The 17721-nt window shown below is 47.5% G+C and overlaps 1 protein-coding gene across 2 annotated transcripts in view; it reads right to left on the reverse strand.

Annotated features, from left to right (window-relative positions):
* The window catches only part of LOC114604612 (CD209 antigen-like protein C), a 40784-nt gene that overhangs the window by 13584 nt on the left and 9479 nt on the right, over window positions 1-17721 (reverse strand). Inside the window, exons 1-3 of one of the 2 annotated variants that reach the window (XM_028744877.2) lie at window positions 7303-7377; window positions 5297-5396; window positions 3796-3900 (exon numbers count right to left, since the gene is read on the reverse strand). In XM_028744877.2, coding sequence (XP_028600710.2) covers window positions 3796-3886 — 91 coding nt within the window. In that variant the 5' untranslated portion in view covers window positions 3887-3900; window positions 5297-5396; window positions 7303-7377. Of the gene's footprint in view, window positions 1-3795; window positions 3901-5296; window positions 5397-7302; window positions 7378-17721 lie in introns of those variants that run through there. The other variant, XM_028744879.2, reaches the window with a different exon arrangement.

Consider the following 17721-nt stretch of genomic DNA (forward strand, 5'->3'; position numbering starts at 1 on the left):
GCATTTTAAAAAACACCAGGACAGCGGAGGACTTCTCCGCTGTCCGGGGCGATCTTAAAATGCTGGCGGGCGGCATTTTAAAATCGCCCCGGGACAGCGGAGGACTTCTCCGCTGTCCGGGGCGATTTAAAAGCCCCTGGGAAGGCAGGCAGGGGGGACAAAGACTTTCGCTCCCCCCCGCCTGCCTTCAAAAGCTGTCCGGCCAAGGCTTCGCGGACCTCTCCGCAAGCAGCGGCAGCGCTGCCGCTGCTTGCGGAGAGTTGCCGGCATGCCGAAGCCTGCGCGCGCTGAGATCAGCGCGCCCAGGCTTCGCACCCCGCCCCCCGGCATCGGGGCATCGTCCCGATGCCGGGCGGCGGGGTGTGAGGTTCCCGTCCCGATGCCGGGCAGCGGGGGGGGGGGGAGGTTCCCGCCCGATGCCAGGCGGCGGGGGGAGAGGTTCCCGCCCCGCCGCCCGGCATCGGGGCATCGTTCCGAAGCCCGGCGGCGGCGGGAGGAGGTGTCCCCGCCCTGCCGCCAGGCTTCGGAGGAGGTCCAAGGACAGTGGGGATGACGCGCTGCGCTTCCCCGCTGTCCCAGAGATTTCCCTATGGGCTGTCGTATTGCGAAGCAAGCCCATAGGGAAATTCGTTTTGCGAAGCGCCTCCAAAACGGAAAACCCTTTCGTCTAGCGGGTTTTCCGTCTTGCGAGGCGTTCGTCTTGCGAGGTACCACTGTATACATTTCCTGAAAGCAAATCACGTCCAAATTTATTTATTTTTACCACATGTTCAATCCCTGCCCTTTTTGTTTTCTTATTGAGTTCATTTACATTCCAAATTAAGATTATCAATGCCATTTTTTTCCTTTATTTATTTATCTCTCTTCTCCCCCTCTGTTGATTCTTCTTCATGTTGTGGCTCCAAACCAAATGCTCTTTCTCCTGCTAATTCTTTTCCTGCTAATTTTTTCTCCAGAATTTATCTGCTTCTGTGGAATCTCTACATCTCTGCTTTCTCCCTTTAAATGTAAAGGAGACCCCCTCAGGGTATTCCCAATGAAAAGCGATTTTGTTTTATCACGGTGTGTCTGTCAGATATTTGTAATTTGTTCCTTTCCGAAGCAGTCCCATCAGGATTTCTTTCGAAATTATTATTCTCTGGTCATCATCCTGAGATTTTTCTGATAATGCTTCTGTATTATCTGTCTTTAAATCTCTTTGAATTTTTAAAAAAACAATCACCCAACAGATTTTTTGCTTTAGCATATCTTGATTTTAAATGAAAAGATTTATCCACTGCCATTCTAACAGTTTCTTCATCCATTTCAATCAAATTCACAAGTTCTTTTATTATTCTTTCACTTAATTCCACCGCTGTATCTTCTGGCAAATCTCAAACTAAGAATCAGATCTTTTAGATGTACTTGCAAAACTGTGATCTCATCCAGAGTCTGTTCATAAAGCATTTTATTACTTCAGTGTCCTCCCTCATTCTTTCTTGCTCCCTCTTTGTTTCTCTTACCTCCCCTTGTACTTTCTTAGATGATTCCTCCAAGCTGGTTGTTTTCAGCTTTAAAACCTGCACCCTTTTCTCTAATTCTGAAGTTTTATGTGACAGTTCTGTAATTTCTGCTGATAGGTTTTGAAATGCATGCACATTAAAATCAGCCTTCTGTCCCAGTCTCTGTATACCCTCCCCCATCTCTTTTCTCATTTCTAATGAAATTCTTGTCAAATCAGACTTTGTGTCCCCTTCTACAATTAAACCTTTTCTCTGACTTGGTGTTTTGGTTGGGCATGGAGGTGTTTTCTTGCCTACTTTAGCCATAGCCATAAATATTTATAAAGTCACAAAAATTCTGCATCCAGAGCTTTAGAGAAATCACAAGTTAATCGAAATTCTTCGCCTGGAATGCTTGTAAAAATAATCACTAGACTGTACCTCTCATTCTCATTCTGAATTCAGTCCCTGTATATTTTTTACATGCAGATCAACACCCGCGTCTGGGGGGGGGGACCTCCTCTTTGCCACCCTAGTATGGATCCAATTGTTTTATTGACACTACCTTAAATTCTTTTTCTTGCCTTGACGAATTGGTCTGAATTCCTTTGTTTGGAGATGTCACTGCTTCAGAGGCACAAGAAGCAGCTTGCTGTGGGTCTTCGATTGTACCATGTGTTTGAGCTCAATCTGGGATTTTTCTCAGCTACCTACGGAGGTTTGGGAGAATCTAGAGAGCGTATTTTGACACCACTGGACCCTTCAGAACCTGAACTTTTCCTTCAGGCTCTTTTTGAGAAGGTGCTTTGCCGGAGCCCCATTCTTCGATCCTCACGGCAATCAGGCTGCTCAGAGCGAGCAGTCTCTGTCATCCTCCATTATCCGTATCCAGCAGGATGTTCTGGAGGAAACGTTTCTGATAACTAGCAAATAAAAATGCTAGTAGAATTAAAGTAAATTCAGCAGTATATAATTAAGTTGGGAGAAAGTAGGAAATAAATTATATGGAGTAAGCTATACTTAAATGGAGTAACTTATATGGAGTAATTAGAATATGCAGTAGTAGGAGGTTAATAATTAGAAGGAACCCTGGAAGGGGGGAAAGGAAGTTGAAGAATAAATGTATTTGGGTGTTTTCTTTTTGTAAATGTGGAAATTTGTATAAGTGTGGCATAGGGCAGGGAGGAGGAGGCAGAGCAAAGAAGGCAATTTTTGCCCTCGCTCGTCCCAGCCCCTTCCCGGCTGCCAGGATACCAGGCAGAGGCTGGGGGGAGTGAAGGCAAAGATTGTCCTCACTTGTCCCAGGCCCCTCTCGACTCCTGGACTGCCAGGTGGAGTTTGGGAGGAGAGAAGGTGAAGATCCCCTCGCTTGTCCCAGCCTCCTCTTGACTCTTGGTCTTCTGGGCAGGGGCAGGGGTGGGGCACACAAAGGGTGCCCATCGATGGTTGGGGATGTGAGCCCCTCAATATTGCAGCTTGTTTGGACCTCTGCCTCAACATGTTTACATGGCTGAAGCCCCTTGAACCTCCTATACCCAATGCCCCTGGAGAAGATACTCCCTCTGTACATATAATTCTGTTAGGTTTCAGTTATGCCACTGTGCAGTTCTTGGAGTCACAAGACTCTGTTGACATTCCAGACTGTTGGAAGTCTCACGGGAGACGGATGTTGATGTTACTGGTTTCCTGTTTCTTTGACGTTTCCTTTTTTTCTGTCTCTCACGGAGAGCAGACACATATTCTTTTCTGTCTTGCGTAGTTAGAAATAAAGTAGCAATGTAGCATATATTTCTGGCTGCTTCTGCTGCTGTCTGGGTACTCTGTGCAATGGAGTGCATGCCTGAAGTCTCATTCAAAGGCTTGGGTCATTAATCACCATCAGAGGAGAGCCTGGATGGGTTCCGAAGATACGTTGGAGGAGCAGCCATCACAGCTGGGTCGTATGGGGCTCCGACAAATTCCACATACAGAAGCTTTACTGGGCTGGCCATGGGCTCTGTTTTGATGCTGCTGATGGGGCAGCAGGCTAACTGAGGAGGTGCAGTGCAGCTTGTGTGGTCTTCATATCTCTACCCACCCCAGCACCTGCTACCTGAGTCAACTGCCTCATTCTGCCTAATGGCAGAGCCATTCTGGACTGCACAAAGTAAAGGATCACCACAGCCAGCAGCCAAGAGTGGGCTGAATCCTGGGGTTTCTATGGCACAACATGTCTGGTTCCACTTTCTACCTGTCTCCCCATCAACTTCCCTTTCCCGTGAATTCCTCTGCTTTAAGAGACACCTCATCCCATATGACTGTGCTGTATACAGACCTCCAGTTCCTGGTTCTTCTGCTCCTCCTGGAGCTGCATCCTTTGCAGGTGCTGCAGGCTTTGCCGGCTTTGCGGGCGCTGGCTTCCCCATCCTCTCAGTCTTCTCTGTGCAACAACAACAAAGAATCAGACAACAACAAATGGAGATTAAGACTATGAGCACGTTAGGTATAGAGCAGTGACAGTCAGTCAGGTCGGGACTGCTGATTCTCTTAGATCTGTCAGCAGCCTTCGATATGGTCGATCATGAACTTTTGGACCACCGCCTTGCCGACATGGGGATTCAGGGCACAGTCTGACAATGACTGCGCTCCTTTATCTCAGGTCAGGGACAGAGGGTGGCACTAGGGAGGGAGTTGTTGCCGCGGCACTCCTTGGTGTGTGGAGTCCCACAGGGCGCAATCCTTTCCCCGATGCTTTTCAATATCTTTATGCGCCCCCTTGCCCAGATTTTCCGGAGCATTGGGTTGGGTTGTCATCAATATGCTGATAACACCCAGCTTTATCTGTTGATGGACGACTGCCCTGACTCAGCCCCAGACACACTGACCAGATACTTGGAAGCTGTGGCTGGATGGCTGTGTGGGAGCCGGGTGAAGTTAAATCCTTTGAAGACAGAGGTCCTCTGGCTGGGTCGGGACGACATGGGGTTGGGGAGCCAACTCCCATCTCTTGTGGGGGCTCAGTTAGTGCTAGTGCCTTCTGTCAAGAGCTTGGGTGTAACCTTCGATGTCTCCCTTTCCATGGAGGTGCAGGTTGCAGCCACAGCAAAGGTGGCATTTTTCCATCTCCGCCGTATTAAGCAGTTGGTCCCTTACCCTTCTTGGCCACAGTGATCCATGCAATGGTCACCTCCAGGCTTGATTATTGTAACTCGCTCTACATGGTTAAGGCTGCCCTTGAAGCTGACCCAGAAAATCCAGCAGGTTCAGAATGCCGTAGCAAGCCTCCTTACGGGATCCTTGCCATGGGATCACATTCGTTCAGTGCTTTACCAACTGCACTGGCTCCCGGTGGAGTACAGGGTCAGGTTTAAGGTACCACTGTATTATTATTATTATTATTATTATTATTATTATTATTATTATTATTATTATTTATTATACAATCCAACATAAAGATGTTGTTGAATCCAATATAACTGAAACATCTCCCATTTTCTTTTGTGATCATGGTATCTCCCCTGCCAGGTGAGTATCATCTCCCATTTTCTTTTGCTGGATCAATCTCAGTTTTTAAGCCAAAAGGATGTTCCATATGGATTCCAAGGCATTTTTAAAAATTGTTTTAGGTAATATAGCACATTCTCATTTTGCATCCTATCCCTTTCCCTTAAATCCTGGACATCTAGCTTACAGGACTCCAGTAAGATGTTCACCATTTAATAATAATGTGGGACCTATGAGGTCTTCAGATGTTCCTGGGTGTCAACTTCCTCCATCACAGGGCCACATCTTCCCCACCCTTAATGGAAGATATATTCATTTAATTATATAACTACCTCCTGGTCATCAGAAAATATGGAGTACTAGATCCGGTCTCAGTTGGACGCATATAAATCCACTTGAATCTAACAAGACTTTGGAGATCATCTGTTGGTCCTGAAAAAGAAGCAGAGGGAAGCTGTTATCCAGGTGTGCCATTTTGTGTGTGTTTTTGCCAAGACGCATCCTGACATCTGATGCTGTGGCTTCAAGAAAGAAGAGGACTGTTGTAAAAACAAGTGAATGTTATCTATCAATTTGTTCTGTGCAATCACTGCCGTCTTTGTTATCTCTTCTCTTAACAGGTGAGCCTTTGCCAGAACGCCTTGTGCCTTTGCTCGAACACCAGCTGATGAGGACCCAGATTGGACCCAGACACCCAGACATCGCTCCAGCATTGTTGGAAGGGACCCAAGACGCCCAACGCCCACCAGATGCCTGACGCCCGTGAGATGACCACCCTGCCTTCCTGCATCACCCCTGGGCATTTTGCACGGCTCAAGAATCCAGCATGGATTGAAAGAGGACATTTTCTCATTTTCTTTCTTTCCTTTTGCATAACTGATTTTTATAGAAGGTTGTGGAGGCCCTGGATAGCTTTACAACACCCCTGCAGAGGAGGGTATTTGTGTGGGTTGTTCAATCAGGGAAATCATGCCCCGGCCTCCTTTCATTATCTTGCCACCTGGTAGAGCTCCACCCAGAGCCTCCAGAACTTAACTAAAGCCCCCGTTGAACCAAAGCACCAACTTGGTAATAACCCTGTGCACGAAAGGCTAGGTTCACCGAATTACTGGCTGGCTTTGTGTCAAAGAGCGCCAGTGACAATTTTATATGTACGTTCCCCGCCCAAACCGTTACACCTGAGTACACGCCAGGAACTTATCTTTTGGCTGCAATCTGACTGCATGCCTGACACGCTTGGTGTGGTGACAGCTGACCTAGCAACAGTTGTAGGCAGCTCCCAGCTCCCAAAATTGGGGAAAAACTCAGTGGCCTCTAGAAAGGATAGTGGTCCATTTGGGACAGGCCTGGCGGCTGTCCAAAAACAAACAGGGGGGAATGAAGGGACAGGATACCCAAATCCTGTCTGAAATCACCCCAGGCTTCAATAATCACCCCAGGCCTCAAAACTGTCCAAAACTCCTTTTGTCTTCTAAAAATCCAAAACAGCTTTTCTCTGCTTGTCTCTGCTTATTCTCACAAGATGCTGTGCATAGGCAAAATGTTACTTTTAAAGGCTAATGAATAGGCTCTGTCATTGCCAAGAATACTCAGGCCTGAGAAACGAATCTTATCTCATTCAAGTTGCAACATATCTGAACATGCTGAAAACCCCTTGGCTTCTCTCACACACACCCTTTCCTGGGAATAGTCCCAAGACAGCTTTCTGTTCATGCTCAGAGGAACTCATGGGGCAGGACTCTGGAAGAAGGAGGAGAAAGGGGGAGGGAACTGGAAAGGGGTATATATGTTTGTGCACATGACTGTGAACTCGTGCATGCTTTTGTGAACTATCACACTTGCTCCTTCTACCAGTTCATGGATGGTAGAAATAAAAAGCTTTTTCTCTGAAACTATTCCTTGAGTGTCTGTTGACTCCCACTTCCCTTTCCCGGGCGCAATATTTTTCCCACCCGAGGGCAAAGCCTCATAAGGCTACATTGTCTAGTCCCGTTTCAAAGCCATCTGATCTAGCAGCCCTTGATATGCTAGTAAATGAGTTTTTTCAAGAACTGTATTTTCTGGATCATGTTCTGGATCATGATCTGGATCTGGATTTACAACCTGGGACCATGAATCAGAGCAGGGCACCTGTACACAGCCCTAGAATATACCACCACTCAGTTTCATTGGATGACCCTGGATTCTGGTATTCAAAAGAGAAAAACTATCTGAAGTTTTATAAAGCTGCTTATCATTTTCCCTCTTAGTGACCTTTTGGCCCTGGAATGAGACCCTGCAAATATCATAGCTTGTGAGGAAAGTATTCCACCCATCAGACTTATTTCTGTTTGGATACCTTGGTGTTGTCATGGAACAATCTTTTCTCTCCTTTAATTTCTTCTTAAGGTTGTTTCATCCTCCCACTGGCTAAGAACCACCTCCCTTGTGATGTCAGGCATTCCAGAACTCCTCCCCTTTAGGCTATATCATTTCCTGATTGGCTGCTCATCATAGCCAATCAGCATGCCACATAAGGCATAAACCCAGGAAATTTTTTATTTCAGATCTTGTATACTACTTATTTTCCCCCAAAAGTTATTACTGTTTTATTTTTGAACCTTTAAAAACTTATCTAGAAGTACATCTAATGGTCTTTGTTTTATTCCATTTTTGGAAGGTGTGTCTTTTTCTAATGCCTCTAATTGACCTACCATGTTTGGTGAGAAACTCAAGCATTGCTGTATCCCAGTTTTTATTTTCTCATATGTTCAGGGATATTTCTTTTCTTTTAATAATAATTTTTATTACTTTCCAATTACAATCCAATAATAGCCTCATTATAACAATACCAATTTATAATACAATTATTAATACCTATTGTTCAAAAACCTAATTATATAATTTAGATAAAATGGCCCCCGTGTCCTAGAATTTGTCATGGACAGGACTTCCCACAGTCAAGATGAGCAGTCCGTGTGGGTAGGGGAGCAGTCAGTCAAAAGAGGCAGAGAAAGACCTGCATTTTTCTTTTCTTTTTTAAAATTTTTTTATTAGTTTTTAGCATACAAAACTTTAAAGACATACCACACAAATTATTATACACATATCCTTATTTGGACTTCCTTCAGCACCTCTAATAATCCTCCGTCTTAATTATTTCTCCTGCAATTTTTAACTTAATATTGCCTTTACATTTTCTAACAAATCATTTCTCCCTTTCCATTTTTACAATATTTCTTAAATTACTCCTCACAGAACTTCTTGTAATCCTACAAACGTAATCTGATCGTCACAGATACTTTTCAAATATTCCATAAATTTAGTCCAGTCTTTGGTAAACCTCTGGTCCCGTCGGTCTTGGATCCTTCCTGTTAGCTTGTCTAGTTCTGCGTAGTCCATTAGTTTCATCCTCCATTCTTCTAATGTTGGTAATTCTTCTTGCTTCCATTTTTGGGCCAATAATATTCTTGCTGCTGTTACTGCATATAAAAAAAGCTTACAGTCTTTCCTGTTTATATCATTTCCAACTATACCCAAGAGAAATGCTTCTGGTTTCTTAATAAAAGTATATTTCAACATTTTTTTCAACTCATTATATATCATCTCCCAGAAGCATTTCACCTTTTTACATTCCCACCACATATGATAAAATCATCCTTCTTTTTCTTTACATTTCCAACATTTGTTACTAACTATATACATTTTTGCTAACTTTACTGGTGTGATGTACCATCTGTACATCATCTTCATGACATTTTCTTTTAGTGCATTGCATGCAGTAAATCTCAGACCCTCTTTCCATAATTTGACCCATTCATTTAACTGTATATTATATCCAAAGTCTTTTGCCCAATGAATCATAACTGATTTTACCTCCTTCTCTTTCAAGTGCCATTCAAGCAGTAATTGGTACATTTTGGACAGAATTTTAAAATCATTATTCAATATTTCTTGTTGAAACCTCGATTCTTTTTCACAAAAGCCCTTTTCTTTAATATCTTGTTTAAATACTTCATTAATCTGATGATAATGTAACCAATTATTAACATACTCTTTCACTTCCTCATATGGTTTCAATTTCCATTTTCCTTCTTCTCTAATTACTAATTTCCCATATGTTATCTACTTCCCGCTCATATTGACCTTTTTTACACACATCATTTCTAATGGAGACAACCAATGTGGTGTTTTTTGTTCCAGTAGGTTTTTATACCTATCCCAAATTTCAATAAGAGATCTTCGAAATATGTGGTTTCCAAATCCTTTATTGACCTTTTTTTACCATACCATAAATATGCATTCCAACCAAATCTATTATCATGGCCTGCTAAATCCAACAATTCTGTATTTTCCAATTTCATCCACTCCTTCAACCAACAGAGGCACGATGCTTCATAATATAATTTCAAGTCTGGCAGGACGAAGCCTCCTCTTTCCTTTGCATCTGTTAATAACTTATATTGTATTATCGGCCTCTTACCCTGCCAGATATATATTGAAATTATCTTCTGCCACTCTTTAAATATTGCTGCCCCTTTGATTATGGAATTGACTGAAACAGAAATAACATATTTGGTAGCACGTTAATCTTTATTGCTGATACCCTTCCCCAAAATGATAGTTTCAACCTTCCCCATACCTCTAGATCCCTTTTAACATTATTCCACATTGGTGTATAATTATTTTGAAACAGATCAATATTTTTAGGAGTTAACCAAATTCCTAAGTATTTAACTTTTTTAACCACTTCATTGTTGTTGCAATGTTTCAGCCAATTCCTGTTCCATGTTTTTAACCATTATCTTAGTTTTCCTTTTATTCAGTTTAAAACCTGCCACTTGACCGAACTGCTCTATCTCCTCAATTACTTCATTGATACTTGTTGGTGGTTCTTCAATTGTTAATACCAAGTCATCGGCAAAGGCTTTTACCTTATATTCATTCCGACCGACTGTAACACCCTTTATCCGCTCATTTTTCCTTATCAACCTTAGAAGTACTTCCAGTACCGATATGAATAATAATGGAGAAAGGGGACATCCTTGTCTTGTGCCTTTAGCAATTACAATATTTTCTGTTGTTATATTATTTACAATCAATTTTGCTTTCTGATCAGTATATATAGCTTTTAAACCATTTAAGAAGAATTGACCCATATCCATAAGTTCCAAATTTTTTAGCATAAATTCCCAAGATATATTATCAACGGCCTTTTCCGTATCCACAAAAATTAACATTGCATGTTTTTCATTCCTGGCTGTCAGGTATTCAATTATATTCACTATATTCCTTATGTTATCTTTCATCTGTCTGCCAGGAAGAAAACCTGCCTGATCTTTATGTATAATTTCTTTCAGTATTTTTTTCATCCTGCTCGCTAATATGCTTGCGAATAATTTATAATCATTATTCAACAGCGAAATTGGCCGATAATTCTTTACTTGTGTTAAATCAGAGTCTTGCTTCGGAATGAATGTAATATATGCTTCTTTCCATGTTTCAGGTAATTCTCCTTTCTTTAATATATTGTTCATAACTTCTTTCATTGGCACAAGTAGGATGTGTTTCATTTCTTTATAGTATCTTGCAGTGAATCCATCCGGTCCCGGTGTCTTCTCACTTTTCAATTGTTTTTTGGCTTCTTTAATTTTGTTTGTTTAGTCGTTTAGTCGTGTCCGACTCTTCGTGACCCCATGGACCAGAGCACGCCAGGCACTCCTGTCTTCCACTGCCTCCCACAGTTTTGGTCAGACTTATGTCCAACCATCTTGTCCTCTGTCCTCCCCTTCTCCTTGTGCCCTCCATCTTTCCCAACATCAGGGTCTTTTCCAGGGAGTCTTCTCTTCTCATGAGGTGGCCAAAGTACTGGAGCCTCAGCTTCAGGATCTGTCCTTCCAGTGAGCACTCAGGGCTGATTTCCTTAAGAATGGAGAGGTTTGATCTTCTTGCAGTCCATGGGACTCTCAAGAGTCTCCTCCAGCACCATAATTCAAAAGCATCAATTCTTTGGCGATCATTAAATTCTTTAATTTCCTCTACTTCACTTGGGTCGTTCAGTCTGTCTTTTTTATCTGTCAGGATTTTTTGCACCTCCTTTTTCCTCAGGAATTCTTCTATTTTTTTAATCTCACACTTCTCAGTTCTTTTATATAAATGTCTATAAAAGTCTACAAATCCTTTTCTAATTTCTTTCGGATTGTCTGTTTCTTTTCCATCCACTATAATTTTATTAATTGTATTCTGTTCCTTTCTTTTCTTAATTTGGCATGCCAGCCATTTTCCAGACTTATTTGCAAATTCAAAATTTTTCTGTCTCATTCTTTTAATATTCCATTCTACTTCTTTATTTATTATCATTGCAAATTGAGTTTGTAATATTTTAATATCTTGCTTTATTTTCAAATTGTTTGGTTTTTTTAATTAAATTCTTCTCATTTTCCATTATTTGTTTTAGAATTTCTTTCCTCCCTTTTTCTCTTAATTTGTTTTTAATCGTATTCTGCTGAATAAAAAAAAACCTCACATCACCGCTTTGCTGGCATCCCATACTGTACTAATTTTTGTACCCTTATTACAGTTATTCACAAAATAGTCCGTTAAATTCTTACGTGCCTTTTCTATTATTTTCTGGTCACCCAAAAGACTCTCATTTATTCTCCATCAAAAGGATTTTTCTTCTATTACTTTTATAACACACTGTCAGGGGTTCAGGAGCAGAGGTGAGGGCAAGGGAGGAAACAGAGAGCGAGGGGGAGGAGTCCGAAGAAAGGATGAGTGATGACGACGACCCGAGATCTCCGAGTCTTTCCAGTGAATCGGAAGATTCACAGAAAGGAGCGCCAGTGGCCAGAGCAAAGGGGGGGCCTAGGGGGACACCCCAGGAGGAAGGGACCAGCGGGGGTTCAGAGGGCAGCAGTTGGAAATCGGGGCCAGCGTCCCCACCAGAGCGCAGTGGAGAGGAAGGACGTCAGGGATCGAGCCCTGGCAGCTCGCAGCAGGGAGGAGGGCATGAGTCAGGAGTGACCACGCCCCCATCGGGGAGCGAAGAAACGGTCAAGCAGAAAGTGGAAGGCTGGGCGCGCGCGCCAAGTTCAAATGCACAGGAAGGCGGCGCAGTAAGCAGCCCGGAAAGGGAGCCAGGTCCTAAAGCCCGACGCAAGGAGACAGGAGGGTCCGGGGGGTCAGCGTCAGAGGAGTCCCGGAGGGAGGAGACCACGGGGGGCAGAGGGACCCAGAGAAGGACGGTCAGGCGGAAAAGGTGGAGTAAGGCGAGGATATTAAGTTGGTGTACGAGGGGCGGAGATTCAGACGGAGCTTCGCCGGTCTAGCCATAAGACGTAGAGTTGCACGCAGCAGCTTGGAAATGGAAACTGTAACTCAATAAAGACTTTTATAAAGCGAACGCTGGCTAGCGTGATCCTCTGTGAGCTGGGATCGGGGAGCAGCTCTGACAGTAAGCTCCGTCTCTCATTCCTGTGGGCATCGAAAGCCTAGCGGAGAGGAGAGAAGGCTGGTGCCTACTCGAGAGCTCACGAACGGCAGACAAGATGACGGCCGAACAACAGATAGCGGATCTCAGAGAAGCAGTGACACAACTGAATGCCGAGGTACTTGCATCCAGGAAGAGAGAGGAGGACGCAGCTGCCGCCTACAGAGATCTCCAGGTCAGATTGGAAATGCTTACGAAGCAAGGGCAACTGACACCCAGACCGGAGGGGATTGGGTTGGGGAGACGAGCAGGCGGTCTAGTCTCTCACTTCGATGGGAATTTGCAACAGTACCCCAACTTTAGAGCAGATGTAAAGTGTGCACTGCAACTGCTGGAAAAGGACTTTAGAGATGAGCAAGAGAAGGTGGGGTTTATCATGTCCCATTTGCATGGAGATGCTAAAGCATGGCTGCGCAATTTGTGGAGAGATAAGGATCCGGCGCTCCAAAATGCGGATGCCTTCATTAAAGCGATGGATGGGTGCTTCTTATCAAGCATAGACGTGGATCTTGCCCGGAAGGAGGTGCATGGACTTAAGCAGGGGAGGGCCAGTGTACGGCAGTATCATGCCCGCTTTTTTGCATTGGTCAGTGCCCTGGAATGGGACAGAGATTCGGCTCCAGTCAGAGACCTGTTTTGGGAAGGCTTGAGCGGCCCGGTTAAGGACGAAATTGCGAGGGGGGAGAGACCCCGGAGCACGCAGGAGATCGTTCAGAGGGCGCTCGCAGTTGGGGTCCGTCTGGAGGAACGTCCTTGGGGCAAGGACGAAGGGCGCGGAGGGCGCGAACCAGCCAGAGGCTACTCCTTCGTTCCCAGAGAAGCAGCGCGTGCGCAATCCACGCCTCCGCCAGGAGGAGGAGCGGAACCTATGGAGGTTGGCGGTGCAAGGGCTCAGTCAGCAACCAGAGCCCTAGCACCGGGAGCAGTGAAAGCAAAGCCTCCTTGAGGGAACCGGAAGTGCTACATCTGCGACAATCCCCAGCACATGGCGAAAGAGTGTCCCCGGAGGCTCCACAAGCACACTGCAGCCTCAGCAATGGTAACTGCAGCGACTCAGCAAGGAGAACCACAGCAGGGAAACGAAGGAGTCTGGCTGGAGACAGAGGCACTGGGGCCCAGCCAGACGTGTCAGTGAAGCAGTCCCCAGAGATGTTGCAACCCACGGACCCCCTCCCGCCCAAACCAGTAGTGCGGCTCACCGCATCGCTCCAACTACCCAATGGACTCACCATGGACGTGCCAATCACTATTGACTCAGGAAGCAATGCGGACTTTATAGGGCAAGACTTTGTCGACCAGCACGATATACAGTTGCTGCCTGCCACACTGCCCCTGCAGGTAGTCACGGTGGATGGCAGGGAGCTGCTCGGGGGGCAAGTCGTGAAGCAAACGCCACCAATGGTGATGCGACTTGGGAACCACAGGGAAGTCATCAGCTTCAATGTCACTCAATTATCGGACACGCCCATTGTACTGGGCATGAGTTGGCTGGACAAGCACAGCCCGGCGATGGCGTGGAATCAGAGGCAGCTGACTTTCGGCTCTTCCTATTGTGCTGAACACTGCATCCTGCCCCAGCAGGAGGGAGAGGAAGAGGAGTCACAGCTGCAGCTTGGGACGCTGCAAGCTGTTCCCCACAAGTACGCAGACTTTTTGGAGGTTTTCTGCGAGAAGGAGGCGGACAAGCTACCCCCCCACAGACCATACGACTGCAAGATCGACCTCCTACCAGGGGCGGCGTTGCCAAAGGGGAAACTGTACTCCATGTCTGAGGACGAACTACAGGACCTCAAAGAGTTCATAGATCACAATCTGGAGCGCGGTTTCATCCGAGAGTCCAAGGCAGTGGGGGGCAGTCCGGTATTCTTTGTCAAGAAGAAAAACACGCCCCAAAAAAGGCTCGTGGTGGACTATCGGATTTTGAACGCTGTGACCAAGCCATCGGACTTCCCCATGCCCAGGATCGACGACCTCCTCGCGACGGTGCGCAAAGGACGCGTCTTCACCAAGTTGGACCTCCGAGGGGCGTACAACCTTATTCGTATGCGGGAGGGCGACGAGTGGAAGACGGCCATGTTCACGCCCCTGGGCACCTACGAATACAGAGTTATGCCTTTTGGATTACAAAATGGCTCCCACTGCTTTCAAGCTTTTATGCATCACGTCTTGGCAGGGCTGCTCTACAAGAAGTGTGTCTGTTTCCTGGATGACATACTCATCTTTTCTGAATCGCAGCACGATCACGACAGAGACGTCAAAGAAGTGCTGAGCAGACTACAGCAGCATAGGCTCTACGCCAAGCTGGAAAAATGCCAGTTCGACGTGTCGGAGGTGGACTTCCTGGGCTACAGGTTGTCAGACAAAGGGCTCGCAATGGACAGCGCCAAGGTTCGCGCAGTTTTGGATTGGAAAAGTCTGCGCAACCGGAAGGAGGTCCAGCGGTTTGTGGGCTTTGCGAACTTCTATCGCAAGTTCATCAAGGGGTTCGCGATGCAGACGGCGGCCATCACGGACACGCTCAGCTCCAAGAAGAAGAAATTCATCTGGACGGCGCAAGCAGAGCAGTCCTTTCAGGCACTCAAGCGTCTCTTCGCGTCGGAGGAGCAGCTACTACACGTCAACCCCAGCAGACCAATGAGGGTGGAGACGGACGCTTCAGACAGAGCCGTAGGAGCAGTTCTGTTGCAGCAAGACCCGCAGGGGGCTTGGAGGCCGGGAGCGTTCTACTCCAGGAAGCTCACCAAGTCAGAACAGAACTACACCATCTGGGACAGGGAGCTGTTAGCCATTCATGCAGCCTTCAAGGCGTGGAGGCACTTCCTGATCGGAGCCAAGCACACAGTGCAGGTCCGCACGGACCACAAGAATCTGGAGCACTGGCGCACGGAGAGGTTCCTGAACCAGAGGCAAATACGTTGGGCAGAGTTCTTTGCGGACTTCGACTTCCGTATAGAGTATGTCCCGGGGGACACCAACATCATGGCGGACGCCCTCTCCCGTAAACCGCAGTACCTCGAAGAGGCGACGCCAGCGGCGGCCATGCATATCTTCGCACCGACAGCGTGGGCGTGCGCTTCGGCAACTGTTGACCTGGAGGCGGTACGACGTGCATTGCGGGACGACTTTTTCGCGCGAGCAAAGATGGCAGAGGCGCACAGGGGCACGGCGGCGACCGACGAGTTCCAGGTTCGCGATGGATTACTCCTCCGTGAAGGGGCCATCTACGTGCCAGGGGACGATCTTCGCGCCAAGGTACTGCAGCAGTTGCACGACGCGCCCACTGCCGGGCACTTTGGCACAGAGAAGACGATAGAATTAGTCGCCAGAGACTTCTGGTGGCCCAGAATGAGAGGGGAAGTCGCGGACTACGTGGCGAGGTGCGACACCTGCCAGAGGGCCAAACCAGTACACAGACCGCCAGCGGGACTGCTGGAACCTCTGCAAACCCCGTTCGAACCATGGGAGAGAGTGGCCCTGGACTTTGTCACGGATCTGCCCAGCTCGAGGGGCAAAACGGCAGTGCTAGTGGTGGTGGACTTGTTCTCCAAGATGGCACATTTCATTCCGTGTGCGAAGGTGGCCACGGCGGAACAAACCGCCAAACTGTTCATAGATCACGTGTTCAAGGTTCACGGTCTGCCGCGGTCTATACTGTCTGACAGGGGGCGGCAGTTCATCTCGAACTTCTGGCAGAAACTGATGGGCTTCCTGAACGTCAAGATCAACCTGGCTTCGGCTAGACACCCGCAGACCAACGGGCAAGCGGAGCGGGTCAATGCCATCATGCAGCAGTACCTGAGATGCTACGCAAATCAACAGCCTGCGACGTGGGTGGACTACCTGCCGCTCGCCGAGTTCGCCTACAACAACACGAAACACGTGTCCACAGGGGTGACGCCGTTCTTCGCCAACAACGGAAGGCACCCCAGAACCTTCCCGGGACTGGAAAGAATGGGGGAGGGGGAGCCGCAGACAGCAGACGCGTTCGCGTCAGAGTTGCAAGAGGTCCACGATCAACTTCGGCGGCACCTGGAGCTGGCTAAACACGCATACAAGGTGCAAGCGGACAAACACAGGAGAGTCGGCGAAGAGATCCAGGTGGGAGACTGGGTCTGGTTGGCAGCCCAAGCAGTGCCGGCCAGGTCATTAGCGAAGAAGAAACTAGGGCATAAACAACTAGGGCCCTACCAAGTCGAAGAACAGGTCAACCCAGTGGCTTTCAGGCTGATGCTTCCGGAGGGTTCCAGAATGCATCCGGTGTTCCACAGGTCGGTACTCACTCCCTACAAGACACCTCACAGGTTTCAGGAACCAGGAACGGCTCCGAGTCCACTACGAGAGGGAACCGAACAAGGGGGAGTGACACAAGAGGAGTCCATCAACGAGGTCACAGAGATTTTGGACTCTAGATGGGGAGAAGAGGGAGTAGAATACCTCCTCGCCAAGGAGGGCTTCCCGGCCAGTGCCAACAGCTGGGTGCCAGGCTACGCCTTGGAGGAACCTCTGCTCAAGGACGAGTTTCACGCCCTTTTCCCACACAGGCCCATGCCAGCAGACTTTTTTGACGATTGGCTTTTCACACCGACGCTTTCAGCCAGCACTTTCCACGGGTTCGACTCGGACGAGGAACCGACAATGGACACGCGTTCCCCGGAGGGGTCGCCCTCGGGATCTGCCTCAGAGCCCTCGTATTGGTGGGACGATAGACCAGAGGAGCAGTGGCGCAGGAAGTGGCTGGAGGTTCCAGGTCGAGCGACGGACCCGGGAACGACTGAGGCGGAGACGGACGTGGACATGTTCGGGGAGGACCTGGGCTTCGAGCACGGCGGCACAGAGATGGAAGCGGAGGTGACCGCTGTCGACGAGCGCAGGGAGGAAGAATCGGAAGTCTTCAGTTGGAGGCCCGCCAAGGGAAGCGAACTGTATCCGGCATTCGTCCCCATGACTCGGCAGCACCCAGCTCCCACACCGGAAGGAGGGGAGGGGGAAAGGGGGGCTTCGAGGGGGGGATGGATGTCAGGGGTTCAGGAGCAGAGGCGAGGGCAAGGGAGGAAACAGAGAGCGAGGGGGAGGAGTCCGAAGAAAGGATGAGTGATGACGACGACCCGAGATCTCCGAGTCTTTCCAGTGAATCGGAAGATTCACAGAAAGGAGCGCCAGTGGCCAGAGCAAAGGGGGGGCCTAGGGGGACACCCCAGGAGGAAGGGACCAGCGGGGGTTCAGAGGGCAGCAGTTGGAAATCGGGGCCAGCGTCCCCACCAGAGCGCAGTGGAGAGGAAGGACGTC

This window comes from Podarcis muralis, chromosome 9 (assembly GCF_964188315.1).
Source record: "Podarcis muralis chromosome 9, rPodMur119.hap1.1, whole genome shotgun sequence".
In the NCBI taxonomy this organism is placed as follows: domain Eukaryota; kingdom Metazoa; phylum Chordata; class Lepidosauria; order Squamata; family Lacertidae; genus Podarcis; species Podarcis muralis.